Source organism: Nicotiana attenuata, chromosome 6, assembly GCF_001879085.1.
Source record: "Nicotiana attenuata strain UT chromosome 6, NIATTr2, whole genome shotgun sequence".
Taxonomy (NCBI): domain Eukaryota; kingdom Viridiplantae; phylum Streptophyta; class Magnoliopsida; order Solanales; family Solanaceae; genus Nicotiana; species Nicotiana attenuata.
The window spans coordinates 69,993,583-70,017,052 of record NC_031994.1 but is presented as its reverse complement, the minus strand read 5'-3'; the positions used below and the strand labels follow the sequence as shown (position 1 = coordinate 70,017,052).

General features: G+C 36.6%; 1 protein-coding gene across 1 annotated transcript in view; it reads left to right on the top strand.

Annotated features, from left to right (window-relative positions):
- The window catches only part of LOC109227167 (membralin), a 21,826-nt gene continuing 199 nt past the window's right edge, over nt 1,844–23,470 (top strand). The window contains exons 1-14 of the mRNA XM_019392220.1: nt 1,844–2,231; nt 3,022–3,084; nt 6,763–7,167; nt 10,152–10,233; nt 14,254–14,315; nt 14,438–14,532; nt 15,110–15,189; nt 18,750–18,833; nt 19,359–19,475; nt 20,015–20,100; nt 20,213–20,319; nt 21,739–21,830; nt 21,914–21,990; nt 22,820–23,470. The exon at nt 22,820–23,470 is cut by the window's right edge and continues 199 nt beyond it. Coding sequence (XP_019247765.1) covers nt 2,079–2,231; nt 3,022–3,084; nt 6,763–7,167; nt 10,152–10,233; nt 14,254–14,315; nt 14,438–14,532; nt 15,110–15,189; nt 18,750–18,833; nt 19,359–19,475; nt 20,015–20,100; nt 20,213–20,319; nt 21,739–21,830; nt 21,914–21,990; nt 22,820–23,302 — 1,986 coding nt within the window. The 5' untranslated portion in view covers nt 1,844–2,078 and the 3' untranslated portion in view covers nt 23,303–23,470. The remainder of the gene's footprint in view (nt 2,232–3,021; nt 3,085–6,762; nt 7,168–10,151; nt 10,234–14,253; nt 14,316–14,437; nt 14,533–15,109; nt 15,190–18,749; nt 18,834–19,358; nt 19,476–20,014; nt 20,101–20,212; nt 20,320–21,738; nt 21,831–21,913; nt 21,991–22,819) is intronic.

Here is a 23,470-nt window from a genome sequence, read left to right as displayed (position 1 = left end):
CTCGCAGATAGATACTGACGTCTCTGTATAGATCCACAAGACTCTTCCAGGAATGCTCGTGATTTGTGAGATACATAAAATCTAGAACTCCAGTACCAACTTGTCACGACTAAAAATCTCACCAAAGATTGTGATGTGGCCTAACCTACTTGCTAGGCAATCTAATACCCAATAGCAACAACAAACATCAAATTATTAAGTCATTAACAGAGTTATGATAAAGCATAAAGGCGAAAATAGTCTCAAAACCAATATAAAGATGCAAATATCTGAGACAAGGTCTATACCCGACCACAATTGCCTAGAAATTCCCTAAATCCGATATCACAACATCACGAGCATCTAATAAGAGTAAATTGTGTATATCAAATAAGAATATCTATCTAGAATAAGCAAAAGGACATAAATAGCTAATCAAGGGAAGGGGACTCCATATGCTGCTGATCGAAGAATTAAGCAGCTCACTACGAAGTCTCAAACTGCAGCACTAGGTTCATATAGGTCTCACGAGTCACGAGCAGACTTAGTAGAGTCTTGCGCATCAGTACAGGGATATTTGTACTTATCTTCGAGAGGCTATAGGGCTTTAAAAAACTTCCCTTTTTTGGTTTCTTATCGTGTTATTCCGTTTGAAGCATATACCTTCAATTCCTTCCTATTCACTCGTATACGAGGTGGCGTACTCTTTATCAGTTGCGCGCCGACGAGCGGTAGTGATGTTACATATATGGTGTAGGATAATTTTTCCCGTGTTTTGAGAGCATACTACTTCCGTCGCCTTGCGGAGAGGTTTTCTATTTATAGCAGCCTCAGTGTCGGTGTTGCCCACAAGTTTAGGGCCTTATTTAGTGTATTATGATGATTCACGCGTGGGTCTTGATGCGGTGTTAGCATAGAATGGTGGGGTGATTGCATACGTGTTGTGGAAGTTGAAGCCTCGTGAGAAGAATTATCTGGTTCCTTATTTGGAGTTTGACATTTGTTCCAGCGGAGTAGAGATATTTGGGCTATGAAAGTTTTGGCCTTCAGCTATATAACTCAGGCAGCAAAAGTTCGAGCAGGATGGCGGTTAGTCTTCCTCGTCTCTTTCGGGTGGGCAGCAGCACCCCTTCTTTCAAAGAGAGAAGGACGGGTTATTCACATTTCATTTGATGGTCAGAGGCGAATTGAAAGCTAAGCAGAGCTTTTTTTTGAGGATCCGACAACTTATGCAGGAACTTTCCAACAGACCGGTTGCGGCAGGGTGATGACACCAGTAGCTGTTACGCACAGATGGCCATTCCTGGCTCGGCTCCGATAACGCAATTCCGGGCTTCTCCTCTTCGACTTGAGAGATTTCTTGCGAAATTTCTTGAAGTCTTATAAAAGAATCCATGGCTACACTCAAAGCTTTTTTTTGCCGACTTCTAAGTTCCTCTCCGTCTCTCTTGCTTTTGCAGTTGGTCCCCACCCGAATAGTAATTTGCCCATTATCTACGTTTATAGATTTGTGAGCTGGGCATCCCTATCATAGCGGAGTTCTTGTTTGGGTGGTTGATTGAGTGTTGTCTTATCTAGCAAGTGGGTTAGACGCTATCACGGCTCGGGTCGAGATACACCACCTTCATCCCACCGTTACCCTCCATCAACCCCACCCACCCCTTATCCCTGCCTTTGCTATTGTCATCTCGACCCCTAAATTCATACGTATCATCTTTTTAGGTACTTTATCTATTTCATCTCACTTAGTATTTGTTTAAACTATGATATTTTTAAAAATAATTTTTTACTACTTAACTAAAATGAAAAAGCACTTATTTTCTAAGAAAATATTTTGTAAGGAAAATATAGGAAAACATTTTCATTCATGCATTGACCCATATTTGACATCTTCATCCATCCCTCTCAGTCGCAGGCTCGCAGCATCCCCTCTTTGAACTTTGACGATGGTCTCCAACTAAATTCTATTCGAGAATCCTAATTAGGCAAAAAGCGAGGAATTGCGAAGACCCATAAACCCTCAAATGATACAAAAAGGTTGATTTGCAATCTTAGGGATATATATAGGAAAGCCCTTTTTCTTTTAGTTCTATGTACAGATGGATCCAGAGCAGACGTTTATAAGGGTTCAAGAACGATTTGCTCAGATGCTTCGGCCCAGGGTCAGAGCTACTCTGGAGTATTTGTATCTCTTCATCGCCGTCACTCTTTTCTCTATTCTCGTCGTTATGCACGCCAATTATGTTCAACAGGTTCTCCTTAAATACTCTCTTTTACTTTTTATTGGGAAAATTGTTACCTCTTTTATGGAACTGAATTTTTTTTGCACAGCAATTATGTTCAACAGGTTACCCTCTTTACTTGTTAAATTGAATTCACAATTTCATTTTTTCCCCTTAAATCAAAATTGTTGTTTGTTTTCTTTCATTTTTTGGGGGAGGGTTGGTAAATATTTGGTTTTCTGGGAAGTTGAATTTGCTAATTGAGTGGTTTAGTTTTGCATCTTTTATGGATTTCCCCTTAATGTCGGATTACTCTTGTGCGAATTTCCGGAGTTAGTCCTTACTTGCATAATTTGGGTCCCGCTAACCTGAGTTTTGGAGGAATAAATTGTTTTTATTATCATAACCTCTTGGCTAGGTAAGAATCAAATTCCTAGAGAGAGAGAGAATGACTATGCACAAATAGCCTCTCATCCGTAGTTTCATTTTGATGCGCCAATGAGGTTTTACTTTGTACAGAAGAGTGGGTATTGTTTGTAGAGAATCATTTTTTTCTTTTTGGTATACTAACACCATATTTTCTCATGATTAATAAAACTATTTACATTAAAAAAAGAGTTTAGATTAGAAAAAATCTGTATAAGAATTGCTGAAGAATTTAAAAGGGAAAATTGTTTTAGATATTATATTTGATTGACTGACTCTCTTAGTGGTTCTTTATGGAGGTTTCTCTTCTTTCTGAATATGGTGGGGTTGTTGTGTTCTTCCGTTCCTTTCCATGTAAAATGTATAAGTAATGGCTATAATTTGTTCTGTGTAGCCTGGCTGCTCAAGTGAGCTGTCTAGAGTGAACATCTCAGAGGCACAACTTATTCAAATCAAGGTGAGTTTTCTCATTTGCTGTACTGTAAAACTTCTTCTGTTTTATGTTCTCAATAATAATTGTGGATATGCATCTAGGTTTTCGGTTGTTGAAATAAAAGCTAGTGCTGAAAAAGGCTTCAGTTTTGTGTTTTTGAATTTCGGGTTTTGAATTAAGTTGCTCGCACTCGGGTGCTGGTGTACGGATCCAAGAGTCGGATTCAACAAAATCTAAATTTAAGATTCGGGGTGCGGATCCAGTTATGGATACGGGTGCTGGGATTCGGCTAGGAAAATTCAAAATTATAAAAATAGAGCTATAAAGATATTCTAAATTTTGAGAGATATTCTGTGAAAAACTTACACGTATATTGTAGAATTCAATCTTTCATTCTCCATGTCTTAAATTGTAAAACTTACATTATACTGTAGAAAAACTTATATTTATATTGAAGGTATGCCGTTTCCCATGTCTTAAATCTGTTTTATCTTTTATGTGAGAAATAAAAATCTCAATTATTCCCCGAAATTTGTCCATGGACTTCTGTCAAAGTATCCAAAGTTGGTTGACTGAATCCCAAATGTATCCTGCACCCGCACCCGTCCCAGAGTCGTGTCGAGACGGCTTTGGCATAAAAAATGATGAGTCCGTGCAACTTAGGTTTTGAATATTGTAGCTTAAGTTGAAAAGTGTTTAGCCTGGAATCAGACAAAGGAAAGCCTAGGGTAGGATCATATAAAATATAAATATTTGCATGTAGAAATGTGATGAATAAATTAATAAATTATCGATGTTTCTCAACCAAAAAAAATCATCAATGTTTTTTGAGAAGGGTAACATTTATATGTAAAACTCATTAGTAAAGTTACAGTTCAAACAAAAAAGAGCAAACAGAAATTCTAGCCTTGTACTTATAACAAGGTCCCAATGATGTCTAACAAAGATCCTACATCATCTATGAACCTTCTTTACACCAAGGTAGAACAAAAATATACAATTCATCTTGATCTTCTGTTGAGAGTTCGAAATGTCTTCGAAACATCTAAGATTTCTCTCCTTCCGAATTGCCCACCAAATACATGCTGGGATGATGCTCCACCACTTCTTCTGCCTTATCATGTTTTCCTTGTCATTCCAACATGCTAGGAGTTCACCAGTTGATCATGGCATTGACCATTACATTAAAAAATAACTGCCATACAGTTACTTGGCAGTGCAAAAACAGGTGATTAACAGTTTCCGACTCTCTACCACACATAAAGCACCTGGAACATAAAGGCAGCCCTCTCATCACATTGTCATGTGTCAAGACTGCCATTCTAACCACTAACCAGCGGAAACATGCCACTTTGAGAAGAATCTTCACTTTCCATACATGTTTCCACTGCCAGGAGCCGAAGTGTTGCCCAGTACAATTTAAGCATGCATATGCTAATTTCTAGGGGTGTTTATAAAAACCCAAAAAACCGAACCAAACCAAAAACCATATCAAACCGACCAAAAAAACCGATACTTTTTGATTTGGTTTGGTTTTGGTTTTGAATTTTAAAAACCGATCAAATTTGGTTTGGTTTTGGTTTTAATCAAAAAATAACCGAAAAAAACCCAACCAAACCGACTATAGGAGTAGCTATTTCAAATTTATTATTACACCTATATATATGTATATTTTTATACAAAGTTTCAAAAAATTTATGGTGAATGTTAATCGTTTGCACTTTTAGTACAGTTTTTTACCTTTATATTCTAGTTTGATTGGTAGTTTTCTTTTGTTAAGTGTAAGAATCCATTTCATGCTAAGAAAAAAATATATTTTTAATTGAGTCCTTAAATTATTCATCACTATTTGATTCAATTATCATCAATATATTTTAGTAAATAATAGATTTCTCAAAGGGCAATTGATTTGATAGTATTACGTTGAAAATGTGGTCGTCGGAATATGTGTTTGGTAATGTATGTCTTATATTTAAGAAAAAATCGACAAATAACCGAAAAAACCGAAAAACCGACAAAACCCGACATAAACCGAATCGAGAAAAAACTGACTTAATTGGTTTGGTTTGGTTCTAATATTTGAAAAACCGACTTACTTGGTTTAGTTTCTTTTTAGGGAAAAACCGATCCAAACCGAACCATGAACACCCCTGCTGATTTCACAGTGAAAAGTCCCTTGCTAGTCCCTCTCTACACTAGCCTATGCCCTCTCTGAGATACCTTTAAAATTGTCTAACAACTTGAGAAATTCAACCACTCTGCTGACATCCCAATCCAAAGTTCCAAACACAAATAATCTTCCTCTATCTATGTTGAGGACTTAGTATAGGTATGGCTTAATGGTGGCCTTGTAATGTAAAGCCAATTGATCAGCATTAGGCTGAAGGTTTAGTCGGCTTATGATCTTTCTCTTTTAGCAAATGACAATGTGATATATATATGGTGTCTAGTCTTGAGTTACCAATTTTTTCGTTTGCGCATCCTAACCAAATTGGTTCCATGGTAACTTCAAAATAAAGAATTAGTCCTAAGAAATCTACCTATTTTTGAGAAACAGATAAATGGAGCTCTATTAATGTCATATTAATGAGTCCCCAAAACGGAGCAAAAGTCATATATCCCATCTCATTTACTGCAGCAAATGGTAAAAAGAGCAACCAAGCCCAAGAGAAAGTGGACCAAAGAAAAGATCTTTACTCACACAGTTGAAACCATGGCCATTTCATCTGACATTAAGACCATGGTAAGTTCAGGTTGGCCTATTAGAGTGAATATAGGTGGTTGGTGTAGTTTCTTTTTGAAGTATCTTAGTTTCCAGCTGCCAAAGTGTAGCAATGAAGTGAGGAACATCCTACACCTAGGTAGTGTCTCATTTGAAACTATTCTTTTTTTTCCCTTAGAGAGCCTTATCTTCATTTGTAGTACTTTAATGGTTATGTCATGTACGCTTGGGGTCTTTCAATCGAGCTCTATTTGGACGCATGTGGGCCATTGTATATAAGCTTTCACTTTTAATGTGGCTCATTTGACAACTCAAGTACATGGATCTCACGATCTATTGGCATAGATTAGGGAATGGATGCCTATGGTCGATATTTTATCATCTGTTCTTTTTTTTTTCTCTCTAAATAATCTAGTGCCTTCTTGTACAATCATCTGATGAAGTCTCATCAAATTGCTCTTCCATTTCCAGTGGTGGAAGGAAACAGGTATTGGTTGATTAGCCGAGGTGCGTTAGTTGGCCAAGACATACTGTTATCCCCCCAAAGAAAGAAAGATATTAGATCTTTTACAGCTGAATATTTGCATAAGCATCTAAGCAGCTATGTTTTTTCGTCTTTTTCTTTTAATTGAAGGGTTTAAGCCTCATTTGAGCTGGTTCACATAATTTCTTAGCAAAAAAAAAGTTGTGTGCTGATAAAGTTTAACAAATTGTTCAAAAGAAAATTAAGAGAAATATGAATAATGAAAAAGGCGTGGTTCAAAGCAAATATAGGTGATAAACTGAGTTGACTAATCTTGAGGGATAATTCCTTATAGAATATCTAGCGTTTGTCGCATTTTCATGAATCTATATAAGTTCCCATTTAGTACATAATTGCATTATTATTGCTGTTTTGGTTATTTAGTAAATTTCTGATCACTCACGTGTGCTAGTTATATCATCCTGTAAAATCCAGCTGATTCTGTTTTCTCCTACAGATTACAAGTGCTGGCTTGTGGTCACAGAATCAAACCAACTATGATGTAGTAAACGTCGCCAACGAAGAACCTATAAGTGAGAACCTGAAACGTGGGAATGAAGATAGTTCAGTTACCACAGCTACAAAACCATGGTTGGACTGGTTAAGTGACGGTGCCAAAAGTGGTAAATCTCTATTACATTCAAACGGTGAGTTCTTTGAATCTTCATTGGGGAGTTCTATGAAGAGTGAGTCAGTGGTTGATGATGTGATCCCTAAAATCAATAAGGAAAGTTCACGTGCACGATTTTTCATCTCGCCAAAGGAATCACTCAAAGCAGCTATAATTCGAATTGGCCAAAAATGGCATGGACGTTTGTCTTTCATTTGGAGAATTTCCAAGCGGGTACTTGGAGGATTATGGGTAAGTTTGGATAAGTGTAAAACTAGCTTGCATCTTCTCTGATACTTTATGTTAGCATATTATGGGTTTCCCTCATCTGGGAACAAGACTAGCTAAGTGAATCGTATTATAAAGTACAAAGCTTGCTGTGCTTATCTCATGCCATCTTTTATTAATGTTTTTCGTGCAAATGAAAATCCAAGGTAAATTGAGATGGTCTTAACCTAGACTGGAATATTTCCTAGCTAAATAGGCTAGGAGTATGCTTAGGAACACTAGCCTACTTGTGGTTTTCCATGTACTAGTTTTAGAGTATGTGCCTTGCACGTGTAGCCTAGCGATTATTATAAAATTTAAAGGTAATACTCTTTTAATATAATGCATAACTTAAAAATATTTATTTATCTTATAAAAATCAAAGCTTACAGAAAGTGCAAATTTTGATTCTGGATGATTGTTGTCATAATTAAATATTGTAAAAGGCCTTTCTTTCCTCCTTTGTTGAACTTCCTTGGAGGAGGAAGGAAAGCTCATACTGGCCATAAACTATTTACTCGCTTAGTCATCCTGCAACACCACCTATAATTTTTTTAAAAAAAGTCAGTACAAACATATGTTTACATATGAATAACTAACTATTGTAAAATTAAAACAACACCAAATACAATAAAATTAAAACAAGACCAAGAATCGATTAAAATTAGTTTGAGTTTAAATGTAACATAATTACTATATTAGAGTGATTCAAACTCAACTTTTCATCTGACCTATAACATAAAAAGCTGGGACAACGAAACTGGTATCTAACATATAAAAATAGCAAAAGAAAAATCTCTATAATTGAGAATCTTGCAATTTGGAATCTAAAAGGTACCATTGTTGTGTTCATTCAGATACAAAGTGCATTGAAACAAGAAGATGAAACTTGGACAACATGTTAAAGGAGTACTTCTAATAGAGATTGAAGATACAGTATTGATGTTAGTATCGAGGTTGAAAGCATCACAATTGTAAAAATCTCACTGTCAAATCTACAATGAAATCAGGGGGAAAAAATAATTCATAGAGTGAAAACGAACATGGCTTAGCATTGGCTTGTTCGTGCAACAAATAGCATGAGTTGTTCTTTGCATCAGAATTAATATGGACTAAATCATAGGTTGAGAGGTGCAATGATACTATTAATTAGCTTCTCTGTGTATTTTCGTCAATTAAATAAAATTAAGAAACGTCATGTTCAATGAAAATATGAAGCTTCAATCTACCTGATTATTACAACTCAAAGACTGAAGAAGAATTACCTCTAAAAAATAGTAAATCTGTCTGGATGTTCCATTGACAAGAGAATCGTTATGTGCAAACAAAATCCTATATAAGAAGTGTTTGTCTGTATGGTTCAAAAAAGGGAAGGAGTAAAATTGTGTATAGTTCGAATAGAAAAAAGAACTTTATTTGTAGTTTCTACATATTCTTTCAATTACTTTTTTAATAATCAAATCATATTATTAAAAAATTAAATCGATTATACTCGTAATGAAGGCTCCTAAACCTAATAGAGTTCTAGGTGCATGATATTTTGTTTCCTACTTTGATTTTCTCAACTTCGGATTTTTCTATTTTGGTTTTAATTACTTTTTCAAATAAGGGAAGGTTTAATATTTAAAATTTTACTTGATATCAAATTCTTAAATATTAGAAAAATAAAACTAAATTACAATTTTATCTAGTGCGAAATCTATTTTTGAAGGGTAAAAAAGACGAACAATATTTCGCTAAGGGCCTTCGTGCTTTTAATATATTATATAAATTTATTGCTTCACGTGCAACTTTTTGTCATTAAACTTGCTATTTCTACCACATGACACTTATTATTATTATTATTATTATTTTGGCCAAGGTGAGTGATTAAGAGAATGAATCTGAACATCAGATAGCTTACTTTTTATTACCAGTTTTATGTATTTCTGTGATTAGCTTTTTGAAAGGTTACAGTACCTAGTGAAGAACATAGCCTATTATGTCTTTCTTACTTCTCTTTTGTTAATTCTATATGGAAGTTTACTTAGTGTGTTGTAAGTTATGCTTAAAGGAACTGAGAAGATCAGGTGTTATACAGACCCAAATATCACACAAAAAAGGAAAAGTTTCCACAACATAAATTGAAGTTATGAGATGTGCATTTAAATAAAAGATTTTGAAGTTCGAATATATGTTAGGAAGTCCCATTACAAAGGTTTTAAGGTCTTATTTCATCTTTCAGTTTAGGTTGCTCTCCTCTGCGCATTTTGGGTTCTGAATTTTGGCAGGTGACTGATTGAACTGCGGACTAGTGCCCATGTTTGTCCTTTGTTGTTCTCAGGAATTTGATTAGTATTGTAACCCCCAAGTATGTTTTGCTGAAGGCCCCCAGGGCCTAGCTCAAGTGGCAAAGGGTGGTGGATTTGTGTCTTAGGTCACAGGTTCAAGCCCCCACACCATGCAAAAGCAAAGGCTGGTATTTAAGTGGAGAAGGGTAGAGGGGCGGGCCCATTATCCACCGAGTTTCGAAGGCTGCGGTTGGTCCAAAGGATCGGCCCCAGACGGATTTCTCGGTCATCAAAAAAAAAAAGTATGTTTTGCTGAAGTTTTGTTTGAGTTTGATGTTATTGTCCGGTAACAACGTTTCACTTAGGGTTTACTTTGCTGATCATCTTTATGGCAGCATTTGGTCTTGATACATTGTGGAGCTAGATTTTAAATACCTGATATTTTTCCCCAGAAGAAATGATGCATTACTTATCCTGTACACTATTGTGTACCGGTGGCGGTGGGCATCCAACTTGTATGTTTTCACAATAATGTTTACTTCTTCTATCTCTAATAATGAGCTGTTAGATATTTAGTTTGATCTAATAAGTGAGTGCCTTTTTGTTTCTTTTCCTCTAGTTTTCCTGGTAAATTTAAATGTCAAGCTCATTCTGATCCCTGCTTTAACGTGCTTCTCAGACTAAAGTTCCAATGTGCAGGATATTGCTGGTATACATCTACATATTGACATTCCTAAGTTGCTCAAGGCGCTTCACTTGGACAGGCTAAACTCTTATGCTGGTATCTATCTACCTTCTAATAATCCTGTGCAGTAGCCACAACTGCATAATGAGCTCAATCTTAGTAAAGACAAATTAGGAGTTTCTTTTTATGTCTATTCTTCCCAATGTTGGTGGATGGCCAAAAAGGTTACTGAATTGTTATTTTAAGTTTAACTGCTCCTTTTTTGGGATGTTGTTTGCCTACCTTTATTATCTTGGAAGCGAAAGCTCCATGAAGGCTCTTTCTAGTTAGCTCTAAAACATTTTTCAACCGAAGATTCTTTTGAAGATAATTTTGTTGGAATGAAATTATTTTCTTAACCTTCTTGCATTGGTTGGTTGAATCTGTTTGTTTCTAAGTGCCGAGCCATTATCTCGCGGCTCTGCTTTCCGTTCTCCTATCATTTATAGTTTTGATGAATGACATGTGGGTGTTTATGTCATTAGTAGCTATTAGGGGGTGTTCATCGGTTGGAATGGTATGGTGTTTAGACATTTTGGTTTGATATTTTTTGTATTCGGTTTCTTAAAATGTGACAACAATACTATACCTAATAAAATTCAGTATGGTCAGTTTCCGTCCTTTCTGTTTTGATTTATTTGGTTCGGTAACTTCGATTTGTTCAGATTGGATAGAGAATTTTAACTTATCTTTATCTTTAAAAAGTAAAAAAATTCTTGAACGAGCCACTAAATCAAAAAAAGTACCTTTTAAAACTTTCAATTATAGAGTGTGAACTGAAGGAAAGGTTCTCTGACCTTTCCATGAGCTGCAAAACTTCTCCATAATACAGAGCGATTATACGATAAAAGTGGAGTGAACTCAAGGAATTTTGCAGCTCATGGAAGAACACCTCCGAATCATCTCATATCACAAGATCTGCAAACTCATCCACTCTACCAAGTCCTAAATGAATTCACAGCTTTCAAGCAGCTTTTGGATGATATTGACGGGAGAAAGATGCACCTTAACTAGCTAGCAAAATTAATATTATACAAGTCCTAATGCAGCAATGATTAGTAAAAGAAAAAAAACCCAAGGATAAATGAAGTGAAATTTTAGAGCTTTCATATATTTATGTTATAATAAAAAATATGTGTATTGTGTAAGTTAGAATGTATTTCGGTTCGGTATCGGTATTTCGGTATTTGTATTTTAAATACCAATTCCCAGGAGAGAGAGTTTCAAGTATCTGGGGTCTATAATTCAGAATGGGGAGATAGATGAGGAGGATGTCACACACCGTATCGGAGCAGGGTGGATGAAGTGGAGGCTCGCTTCCGGTGTCCTGTGTGATAAGAATGTGCCGTTGAGATTTAAGGGTAAGTTCTACAAGGTAGTGGTTAGACCGACTATGTTGTATGGGGCAGAGTGTTGGCCAGTCAAAAAGTCCCATGTCCAGCAGATGAAAGTAGCGGAAATGAGGATGTTGAGAAGGATGTGTGGACATACTAGGTTGGATAGAATTAGGAATGAAGTTATTCGGGACAAGGTGGGAGTGGCCCCTGTGGAGGCAAAGATGCGTGAGGCAAGGTTGAGATGGTTCGGGCATGTTAAGAGGAGAAGCACAGATGCCCCAGTCAGGAGATGTGAGAGGTCGGCCTTGGGACGTGAGAGGAGAGGTAGAGGTAGAGGTAGGCCAAAGAAGTCTTGGGGAGAGGTGATCAGGCGGGACATGCCGCAGCTTGAGCTGACCGAGAACATGAACCTAGATAGAAGGGTGTGGAGGTTGAAGATTAGGGTAGAAGGTTAGTAGGTAGTCGTGCGTTTCCCATTGTCTTCTCTAGTTCGATAGTATTAGTGCTAGTATGATACCCTTTTTTTTTTTCTTAGTTTGCTATATTCGCATGTCTTGTTCCGTTATTACTTGCCATCGGTAATTCCGTAGTTTGCTAGTAGTACTTCATTCATATTTTCGTGTGCTGCCTTGGATTTTTTTTTTAAATATACTATCTTGCTATTACTTGTTACCGGTACCCCTTTCATATTCTCTGTTGCTATCTTCGATTTAGTTTTCTAATTATTTGTCTTGCTATTACTTGCTATCAGGGCTTCCTTCACCTTCTTTAGCCGAGGGTCTATCGGAAACAGTCTCCCTGCCCTTCCAGGGTAGGGGTAAGGCTGCGTACATCCTATCCTCCCCAAACCCCACTTGTGGGATTATACTGGGTGGTGGTTGTTGTTGTCTTTTAAATACCAAATACCATACTACCATACCGAATACCAAAATTTTTAAAAGCTTAAACCAAATACTATACCAAATACCGAATACCGGATACCAAATACCAAATTTCGGTTCGGTAACTCAGTACATACAATATGCTTATTCTGCAACTGTATAAAGGTAGACTATGTTACAAAGACTTGTGTACAGTTATTTGGTACAAAGGCACTTCATTTTAATAGGCCCAAAAATCAACATGCCTGTATAAGGATAAAATGTATTGACCTAGTAAAGTTTCTAGCGTGTCCCTTTTCGCACGTTTTAAGCTTAAAACAAAATCTAATCCTCTGATTCTACTCTATTACCCCTTGTTTTCTCTGCCTACCATACTAATGGTTTGTTAGTGATGTATAGATAGTCAAAAAACACGATATATAATGACGAAATTCAGCTTGGATCAGATAAACATGCCCTTGCCATTTCATCCGATGTTACTGCGCTTGTCAAATCGGCTTTTCAGGTGCATAGGATGCAGTGTAGCTGCAGAGATGGTCTGTGAAACCCCAAATAATTCCTCATGTACATCCACCTTTTTTATTTTAATTTATCTTTTAGTAGGTCTTTGAACCCACTTATTTGGGACTAATGCGTTGTTGTTGTAGGTCCTTGAAGTTACCGTCTTCTAAAGCATTCTTTGTAGGTGGTGTATGATAACATTATGGCAAGCGTGTTTGAGTAATAAATAAATATAGGGTAAATTAGAGACATGGAGTATATTATGTTACGATACCCTAATAGGCTTGAAGTTGCAATTTCTTAATGTCCAAGAAACTTGTGTAGGTGATTTGGATGTTGTCTATTCATTTTGGATTAAGGTGTTTCGTACATTTCTGATTAGTCTATTAAGGGCGGCCTGAACAATTATTTGGCATTTTAATGTTCTTATGTGCTAACACCAAAATGTTGAAAGTAAATTTTCCAATGATCAAAACTGTACATGTTTTTTTGCAAAAACATTGTATGGAACTTGGTGAACTTGTATCTCCATTTCCTTGTGCTTTATAGCCTGTTTGGCCAAGCTTCTAAAATCAGCTTATTTTGAGAAGTGCTTTTCTCAAAAGTATTTTTAAAAAAAGTGTTTTTAGTGAGAAGTAATTTGTGTTTGGCTAATTAATTTGAAAAGCACTTTTGAGCAGTAATTAGTGTTTGGCCAAGCTTTTGAAAACTGCTTCTTAGTGTATTTTCTCAAAAGTGCTTCTCACAAAAGTGCTTTTGGAGAGAAGCTACTTTTTTCTGCTTCTCAAAAACTGCTTCTGCTTCTCCTCAAAAGCACTTTTTTTCCTTCCAAAAGCTTGGACAAACACCTCAATTTTTTGCCAAAAGTTTTGGCCCAAAAAAAAAGCTTGGCCAAACAGGCTATTATTCACGTCAATACAGTATATCCTTGACTAAAGACATTCCAACTCCACCCAAGATGAATATAAATAAACAGGAAAAGGAAAAAAAGAAAAAAAAGAAAAAAAGAAAAGAACACTGGTCAGAGAAGAGGGGGAAGAATGAGCAAAGACACAGGGAGGACAGGTATTAATTGGACTATGTTCACGGGCTGACCTACATTTAAAGAGCATTGGCTGTCAGAATCTGTCATTAAGTACGTGTAATCTTAATATACGACTTTGGATTCCTCGATATTTATGTATCTTTATATAAGTGAAAGGCTTGCTTTAAGACTACTTTAATTGTTTGAGCTAAATGAAGCTGCTAATGCTTTTTGAGAGATCAAATTCATGTTAGTTGGTACTTTGTCGATAGTTGTTGATGGTTTTGTTGAATTATCTATCTTTCGATGGTTGTGATCTTATTTGGCTATGCAGTGCAGTGGCTTGAGACAAGAAGCAAGGCATTTGAACCCACTTACTTATACACCAAAGAGAAGGTATTGGTGTTGCATGCTTGTCCTTCCTGTTGTTCATTTATTTTTCTTTTCCTAAACTATTGCGGAAGTGCTAAAGTTTGTCTTATTAATAAAAATGTTTGAATGCTACCATTTCTTCCCAGGGTTACTTGTTACTACCCGAGGAAGCTAGATTGCGCCATAACATTCGCACAATAAACATAAGCATCTCAGCCTGGCATTCCTGCTTTGGTAACAGGTCAGTTCATACCCCTTCACTAAAAGTATCACTTAAATACATAAAGGTGTGTTCTATGATTTTCATTTGTTGCTGTGAACTTCAGTCAGAAGGGCAATGGTTATGATATCTTTAGCACTTGAATTAAGGTTGTCAAAAGAAATTTATTTTTCTTATTTTCTTATTCTTTTTCGTTTTGTTTCCCATTTAATGTTTCTGGAGCTTGTTCGGTTTTCCTCTTACCACCGACGTGGTGGAAAAACATGGGACATGATCATGGACTTACAATACAAATAATCTTGCCTTCTCCTATTTTGCTTTTAACTTCTTGCTTGATTAGCAAATCCTTCACCCATATGACAGTACTTTTGTTGTATCACTAGTCATTCATAAACAAATTATAAACACAAGGATTTCTTTACCCCAACACTTCCTTTTCTTCTTATGCTCTCTTATTTATGATTACAATAACTTGGTTGGTGAAAGTTGGATTCTCTTCTTGATTGAAGTTTATATCAATAGATTTTGATACACTCAAGTTTTGATGACTTATTTAGGTAAAATCATCATATTTAAATAGAAAGCTTCTTTGTTCCAGGTGGCAGCAGCTTCTTATAAACAGACTTGTGGGATATGACACTATTTTGATGAATAGTTTGTTGAATTCTCCTGGAGAAGGTACTAAGTACTTCAACATATCAGCAACTTTTTGCCTATGCAACTGTCTCACTTGAGTAACAGCATAACCTTTGGTGCTACATTTCTTTGTTGTGTTTTATTTATATTTGCTATAACTATCAGTTCTGACTGGCATAGAACTATAGGATAAACCAGCTAAGCCTATCTGATACTTAAAGCCAGAACCAAAATAAATGAGTAACAGTCTCGCTATAAATGGGAAAATCAAATCATATTTCACATTCTGCTGAATACAGAACCAGAACTACCTGCACATATATTTGATCTGAGCAGCTTGAAACACGTCGTGGTTGGTTTAAGCAGCTTAAAGAAAAAGATGTGTGCACAATATGTAGAATGAAAATTTATGGTTGAACACAGTGGCACATGAGTTCTTTGTCTCATATTTGTCCCCTACATTTGACTTTCAAAATTCAAAAATGTACATATATAAATCATGTGGAAGATGAATGATTTTCAAACACTACAATCAATTAATGCGCCTCAACTTGTACTATATATATCCTCTATATCCAATGAAAATATCCTCTATTTCAAGTGCGCTCTTTGGGCTAGATTCGTTAGAATACTAAATATTTCTCTTTTAAGACAAAGTAGGAGTTCTCTAAAATCAGAGGTTCTCTTAATAATCATGCCTACCGTATAGTCACGTGAATGTAGCTAACTAGACTATAAAGACCTTTAAAGGATTCATCACATTAGGGCTATCTTTTTAGTTTTTAACATAAATGGTCCCTTAAGTTTGGGGTATGTCCATGTTGTCTCTAAAATATAACAATGGAAATATTTAATCCTTTAAATTTGCCAAGTTTAAGTACTTTTAATCTCCTTTAATAGAAAGTCAAACTCCATTTGTTAAAACTGACGGGAAATTTCACCTCTCTAACCTCAACTCGGCTCTTCTTGAAGAAAAGAACCAAAGCACTCCCTTCTTTCTTCGTCATTCCAAACGAAGTGTCACACGAATCCTTACAACAGCACCATGCGCCTCTTCCGCCTCACCAGTTCTAACAAACCCACCCAAGAGAATCTTACACCTAACTCCAGTTTTTTGTCATCTTCCCGTTCTTCCTGCCCTATATAAGCCCACAACATAGGAACAAGTTTTACACATACAGAGGACATCATGCAGAGCAACATAACAAGAAATATATACACTCAGGATAAAGAGTTTCACAATAGACATAAACCCAGCTAATATTCTCATCTCAAACGGGAGAGCTCACTGCGAAATACATACACATTCAGTCACATCCTAAAAAATGAAAAGAGATATTTCACATTCCCTCACCCTTTTTCTCCATAATCTCACGACAGAGACACGCACAAGCTTACCAGAGTGACAATTGGCGCCCACATTCTCTGCAATTTCATCTGCAATTTTAGTGTGTATTTACACATATACCCACATCCACACCGAGCTCAGCCGAGAAAACTGACACACGCATTGCACCACAATACGATGCACAACTCATCACTGCAAAAGAGCAGACACAGTCAGCTATGACACTCACAAGTGGTCTTCAGATATGACTAGCACTTGCATTTCTTGTGACTTGTCCGTCTAATATGAGCTGTCTAGTAACGGCTCTTCCGACAAACAAATTTTTGTGATTACATTAAAAGACACCAGACATGCTCAAGTTTGTCAAGCATTTAGAATTAATATGCTGAAGATTATATTTTAGGGACAAAATTAGGCTTACCCACTAACATTAGAGATCATTTGTGCTAAAAACTCGCTATTTTTCTGTGATTGTTAACCTATTGCAACTCTCTTCTTCTATCCAGGTCGGAACCAGTGGAACGCAACATAAATGTAATTAATATATGGAACTTTTTTTTTTCTTCTGATAAGTTTAAACATGGATTTGATTTCTACTAGCTTGGGATTGAACTCTCATGTCCAGCAGATGAAAGTAGCTGAAATGAGGATGTTGAGATAGATGTGTGGGCATGCTAGGTTAGATAGAATTAGGAATTAAGTTATTCGGGACAAGGTGGGAGTGACCCCTGTGGAGGAAAAAATGCGAGAGGTGAGGCTAACATGGTTCGGGCATGTTAAAAGGAGAAGCACAGATGCCCCACTCAGGAGGTGTGAGAGGTTGACCTGGGGGAAAGAGGAAGGGTAGAGGTAGGCCAAAGAAGTCTTGGGGAGAGGTGATCAGGCGGGACATGGCACAACTTGGGCTAATCGAGGACATGACCTTTGGTAGGAGGGTGTGGAGGTTGAGAATTAGGGTAGAAGGTTAGTAGGTAGTCGAGCGTTTCCCTGTGTCTTCTTAGTTCAATAGTATTAGTGTTAGTATGGTATCCCTTTTATCCTTAGTTTGCTATTACCACATATCTTGTATTGTTGTTACTTGCTTTCGGTACTCCCTTAGTTTGCTATCACTTCATATCTTGTACTGTTATTACTGTCTATTAGTACTTCTTTCATACTCTCTTTTGATATCTTGGACTTCGTTTTTTAAACACCTTGTATTGCTGTTAATTGCTATCAGTGCTTGTTCCATCATTTCTTTAGCCGAGGGTCTATCGGAAATCGTCTCTCTGCCCTTCCAGGGTGGGGGTAAGGCTGCGTTCATCCTACCCTCCCCAGACCCCACTTGTGAAATTACACTGGGTTGTTGTTGTTGTTGTTGTTAGCTTGGGATTGAAGGGTTGTTCTTATTGTTGTACAAGTTAAAATGGACAAGCGTACGCCACAGAGTATAGCAATGTTAGAGTCCAAGTGTCAAAGAAAATAGTAAAAAAAACATTTTCCAGGTATTTTACGTGCATAAAGATAAAAAGCAAACTAGCATGAGTGTTTAGCTTCTGGCAGCTGACAAAAAGTCAATCTAGAAAAACTGAAGCCTGTAAATTAGAAAACGCCATAAACTATGATAATCTTGAAGATCATGTAGTACACAGTCAGGAGAGATTCTAAAGGTGGAGTGAGGGACAGATGTATAATTTTGCAACCAACGAAATAATGTGAATATCTGTGTACGCGTGCTCGCAGGTGTGATAGTGCGTGCTTTCTTTGTCGGTTTTGTTTTTGTGGTTTTCAAATACTCAAGGACAAAACCAAATTCTGATGGTTTTTTGAAATTAAAAACCATATATCTCCTAATATAATGAACAAACCTGTGGAATTGCGGCCAAAACCAAATTCTAGATGAATAATTGGTGTATTTGTACAAATAATTCTATGGTCCAACGAACTTTCTCTATCCCGATACTTAAAATGTTTGTGCGTTCATTCAAACATCTTCTTATGATACCTTTATTCTAAATCCTGATAATTAAATCTTACTGCTCTTCTGCAGCTGGTTTTCCCCCTTAGTTGTGTAGCAGACCTAAAGCATGTAACTGATTCTTAGCTTGAGCCTAATTAGTTTTTACTTTTGCATGCTTTCAATGTGCCTCTAGTTTTGGATTAGGAGAATCCCGTAACCACTTGATTTATGAAGGTTTATTCAAGTCTCTTTAGCAAAGCTTACTTTCATTTTCATGTTTTTCGTTGTGCTGATGCTTCATGGAATTTTGTGCAGGTTATCTTTATAATCACCAAACGAAGGAGTTCTATAATCTAACTTACGCTCATGAGCAACCTGAAAGTTCTGCAAGATTTGGAGGTTTATCATTCTTTTCTATTATCTGCCAAGTCTAACATAATGTTTTTATGACGGGTTACTGTATCCCATTGTTTGATTGAACTTTATTGTGAAAATTGGAATTTACTTTTCCTTAGATATACTCATCTCAAGGTTGTTTAACCCCGAACCATGTCAGGGTATGGTGTCTAGTGACTTTAAACAATGTGGTTTTTTGTAGTTTTTTAGCTGAAGTGTAACACTTCCATTCTGTCTAGCATGTAATGCAATGGCGGGGTGTAGAAGTTTTGATCTGAGGCAGTTAATTCACAGATGAACAAAATTGTATTAGTTGAAAGTCAAGTTGCTTTCTTCTTTGTCTGAATTTGAATTTGTGTAACTGTTATGTAAATTCCATCTGACATACTAGTGGTTGCACTTGCATGCATACTGATCATATGAAGCTTTGTAATGAGCACTTCAAATACACGTGGTTAGATTTGTTATGAGTGCTTCAAATACATGTGATTAGATCTCATCTGAGCATTTGCTTTATATTTCTTGCAGACTACCTTGTCACGAAGTGTGGTGTACTCATGATGTCGCTCTTTGTTTTCTTTACCACAACAATGTCAGTTTCATTTACATTAAGAGAGACCCAAACTCGCATGCTGAAGTTCACGGGTAGGTTCTCTTTTTATATATTTGATGCTATGAAATGTAGCAGCATCTTATATGGCGAATTTATAATGCCATATATTTTAGCATCTGAATAATGTACAATCATATTTTAATTTTAGAACAATCACTTGTCAACATGAAAAACAAAGAAGAAAAATATAAAGCTCCCAGGGCTTTTGTCTATTGGTAAGAGCAAAACAAGTAATGTGTGGGTTAGGCACACATCACGGGTTCGAGCCATGACACAAACAAAAGCCTGGTATTTAAGTAGAGAAGGGTAGAGGGGCGGACCCATTATCCACTGAGTTTCGAACCGCGCGCCATTGGTCCTCGGGGATTTCTCGGTTATCAAAAAAATAATAAAGATATGGTTATGCTGTGAAGTATGAATCTCTCGTTCGTGTGCAAATATCCTGTTAACCTTGTATACTAAACGAATGTTTCAATCATTGATTCATTGATTATCCAATACTTGCTGTTTGTTTTTGTTTGATGTTTCCTTCCTTATCCTTTCTTAGACCTACTCTGTAAACTATGTACAGTGCAGCTACAGCATCATGCTCGGCATAGGCTTCCAACATTTCAGTTGATCTTTGTGCACGTAATTGAGTCCCTTGTTTTTGTACCAGTAAGCAGACTGCTCATTTATCAGTTAATTCCATGTACATCTGTTTTGTAGTCAGTGAATGTTGGTTATATATCTGAGGTCATTCAGACATAACCTAGAGTTCGATATGCAGATCATGATAGGAATCCTATTTTTTCTGTTCGAGTTCTATGATGATCAGCTACTGGCTTTCATGGTGTTAATTTTTGTTTGGCTGTGCGAACTGTTTACGCTAATCAGGTCTCTCTCTCTCTCTCTCTCTCTCTCTCTCTCTCTCTCTCTCTCCCTCTCTCTCTCTCCCTCTATGTGTGTGTATGTGTGTGTATGTGTGTGTCTTTGTCACACTCTCTCGTGCACAAGACATTGATTACTACTGTTTGTTAGTTACAAATGACAAATTCAGATCGTACTTGGTAGAGGCCCGGTTATATAACTTCCAGATAATCTAAACATTGAATGCTGTTTTGACTATCCTATGCAATACTCAGTGAAAAAGCTGATCCTTGTATAGGAAAACCTAGATATTGGTCTTCTATCCATCTTTGATACTAGTTTATAATGGAACCAGAGAAACATGTCTAGTGGTTTATTTCTGAGTGTCTACATCCTGATGGGTCCTATACATTTTTGGGTGATGATAGTTGGATCTATACCTATTTGATTAAAGGAACACAATTCTAACACCTCTTTAAAACTGTTTCAAGTAATTGCTAATTTATACTGCCTGAAATTTTTCCCAAATAGTTGGGTAATTAACTGGCTAAGAGAAGGGAGGATGGTAGTTATTAGCATAATAATGGAAGATAGTCTGGTGCTCCCTTAATAACGGCCACACATCCCCATCTTGGAAGACCTCTATCAGCATTTGGTCAGGCTGCACTACTTTCACTCAAGGGGCTTAATGGCTAATTTCTTTCATCAGCAGCTTTTGTCAGTATTCTATGTTGATCAGAAGAATAGCCCTGTAATCTTGTATCTATCATTACTCGTGAATGTAGTTTTACATTTACCGTCTTTTTTATTTTTTGTCTTTTCTATTGTTTATTTGCCAAGATAAACTTTCTGTGAAGAAGGAGCACAGTAGGAAGGGGTTCTGTTCAGTGGAAGCCCTAGTTTCTTAGAGGAAAACCGAGGAAAAATACTTTATGGGGGCTGATTCAGCAAACCAAAGAAGTTCTTGACAAAAGGATAAATGTCAGTTACAATAAAAGGGTGAATAACTTCAAAACTGAATCTGGTTTAATCTATTTATAAAAAATAAAAAATGAGGACTGTAAGAACCCTAGTCCTTAAATGATCTAGGACTCGTAATTTTATAAAAACAAAAGATAAGAATGAAAAGGAAAGAAACAATTATAATCCTGCTACCAAGAAATTTTATGAAAATTAACTAAGATAAATTGCCAAAATAAGAACATTAACCATTGAGGACTGCTATAATTTTGCTGTTACAGTAGCTCGATGCCTGTGAAGAAGATGGTATTCAGTAGGTTTTAGTGCAAAGGACAATCTTTTGGGGTTGGCAGTCTGATATAAGGCTTATCTGTAAGGAGGTTTAGTTAAATATGATGACTTACTGTGAAGAATTTTATTTCTCATGTGCCATCCTTTCTCTTATTGGCTGTCTGATATGATGACTTATTTGGTTATCTCTTGCAGCGTACGCACACCAATATCAATGAAGTACTTTCCCCGCTTCTTTTTGCTCTATTTTCTGGTTTTCCACATCTACTTCTTTTCTTATACTTATGGTATGTCCAAATGACTTGAGGTTTCTTGAGGGTCAAATTCTGGTTATTGTTTCTTATATGGCAACATGGTTTTATCTTCTCAGGTTTTTCTTATCTAGCACTCTCGACAACAGCTGCATTTATGCAACACCTTATTTTATATTTCTGGAACCGTTTTGAGGTAGGATGCAAATTTCGATATTTATAGTAGTTAGAGGATTCTCTATTTGTTTTAGGGGCTTTTGCTTTCTTTAACAAGTCTAGACACTAGAAAACTGTAAGTCTGTTTTAGGGGCTTTTGCTTTCTTTAACAAGTAGATGGGTGTGTATATATACTGTATGCTTCCTTTACTTTCTATAGTACAGTTACATCTGAAAGATGTGTTAGTTGTGTTGGAATGCTTGAAGATTTGTATTATACTCCTTTGATCCAGTACAATCATGTCCTACATATGTTGCAGGTGTGTTAATAAACAGAGTGAAAAAGAAGGAAACATTAATTTCTTTATACATTTTGGGCACAATTTTCATCTCTTTGTTATTCCCGTGGAGAGAAAATGTCAAACCAAAACTTTTATCATTAGGAGCGAATCCCACTGACAGAAACACAAGAGGATTAGCTAATTGAAGTAAGATGATTACCCTACAATTTCCCTTGACTTAAACACAGGTTTTTTCTGACATAGTGTTCTCAATTTGCCTATGAACTTTAGTTTGATAATGATAACCTCATGCTTGAATGTATTTGCTTTGAGAAATTCCATGCTTGATCCATCTTTTCCTGGCTAGATGGCTGTTAGCAAATCTAACACTCGATGGACTAGGTTTACTACTGATTGATGCTGAACAGTCTTCGCTTACACTTGATCTCCATTTGAATTCCTGGCTTTCTTTCAAATCAGATGGGAGTTTATCTGTATCAATATCAAATTGTTTTAAAAGGAAAATGATTTTCTTATCATCTCAACCAAATATAAATTGGGATTTGTCCCCGTAATTTTGTCGTTCAGGTTCCAGCTCTGCAGAGATTTATGCAAAATAGACGCTCCCATTTTCAGCAGCATCCTGACTTTCATATCACATCCTCTACGATTCTCGCATCAACTTTGCACATCACAAGATTAAACGCAAGGAGCCCTGCTCCAACTAATGTTGATATGCCTCCTGGTCCTGGGCCTAGAATTGATCCATCAGTGCCAAGAAACGGTGCCGCTGAATTTTCTGGAGTTCCAGATCGACAAGGGAATGGAAACCAAGATGAGTTTGGTAATCCTCTTCAACTTGGAGGGCAACCTGATGCCCCCCAGTCTGAAACTGGAACTAACCCTGGTTCTATGAACTCATTCAGCAACTTGTTGCTGTGGATATTAGGGGGTGCTTCTTCTGAAGGTCTAAACTCCTTTCTCTCTATATTTCGAGATGTACGAGACCATGGTCAAGTTTTTGCAGGACCACCTAGACAAGAAACTCATGCCACCCAAAATGCTGAATAGATGGAAGCTGCAATGTTGGGCAACCTAATTGGTGTAGTGCACAAAAGAGTATTGGAAAACTATCCATGAGAATGGTGAAATGAGGCCAAGGAATGAGGAAAGTAGGCTTTCATCATCTGGGTAGATTGTAGAGAATTCGGTAGTTGATGAGCCACCGAAGGGAAAACT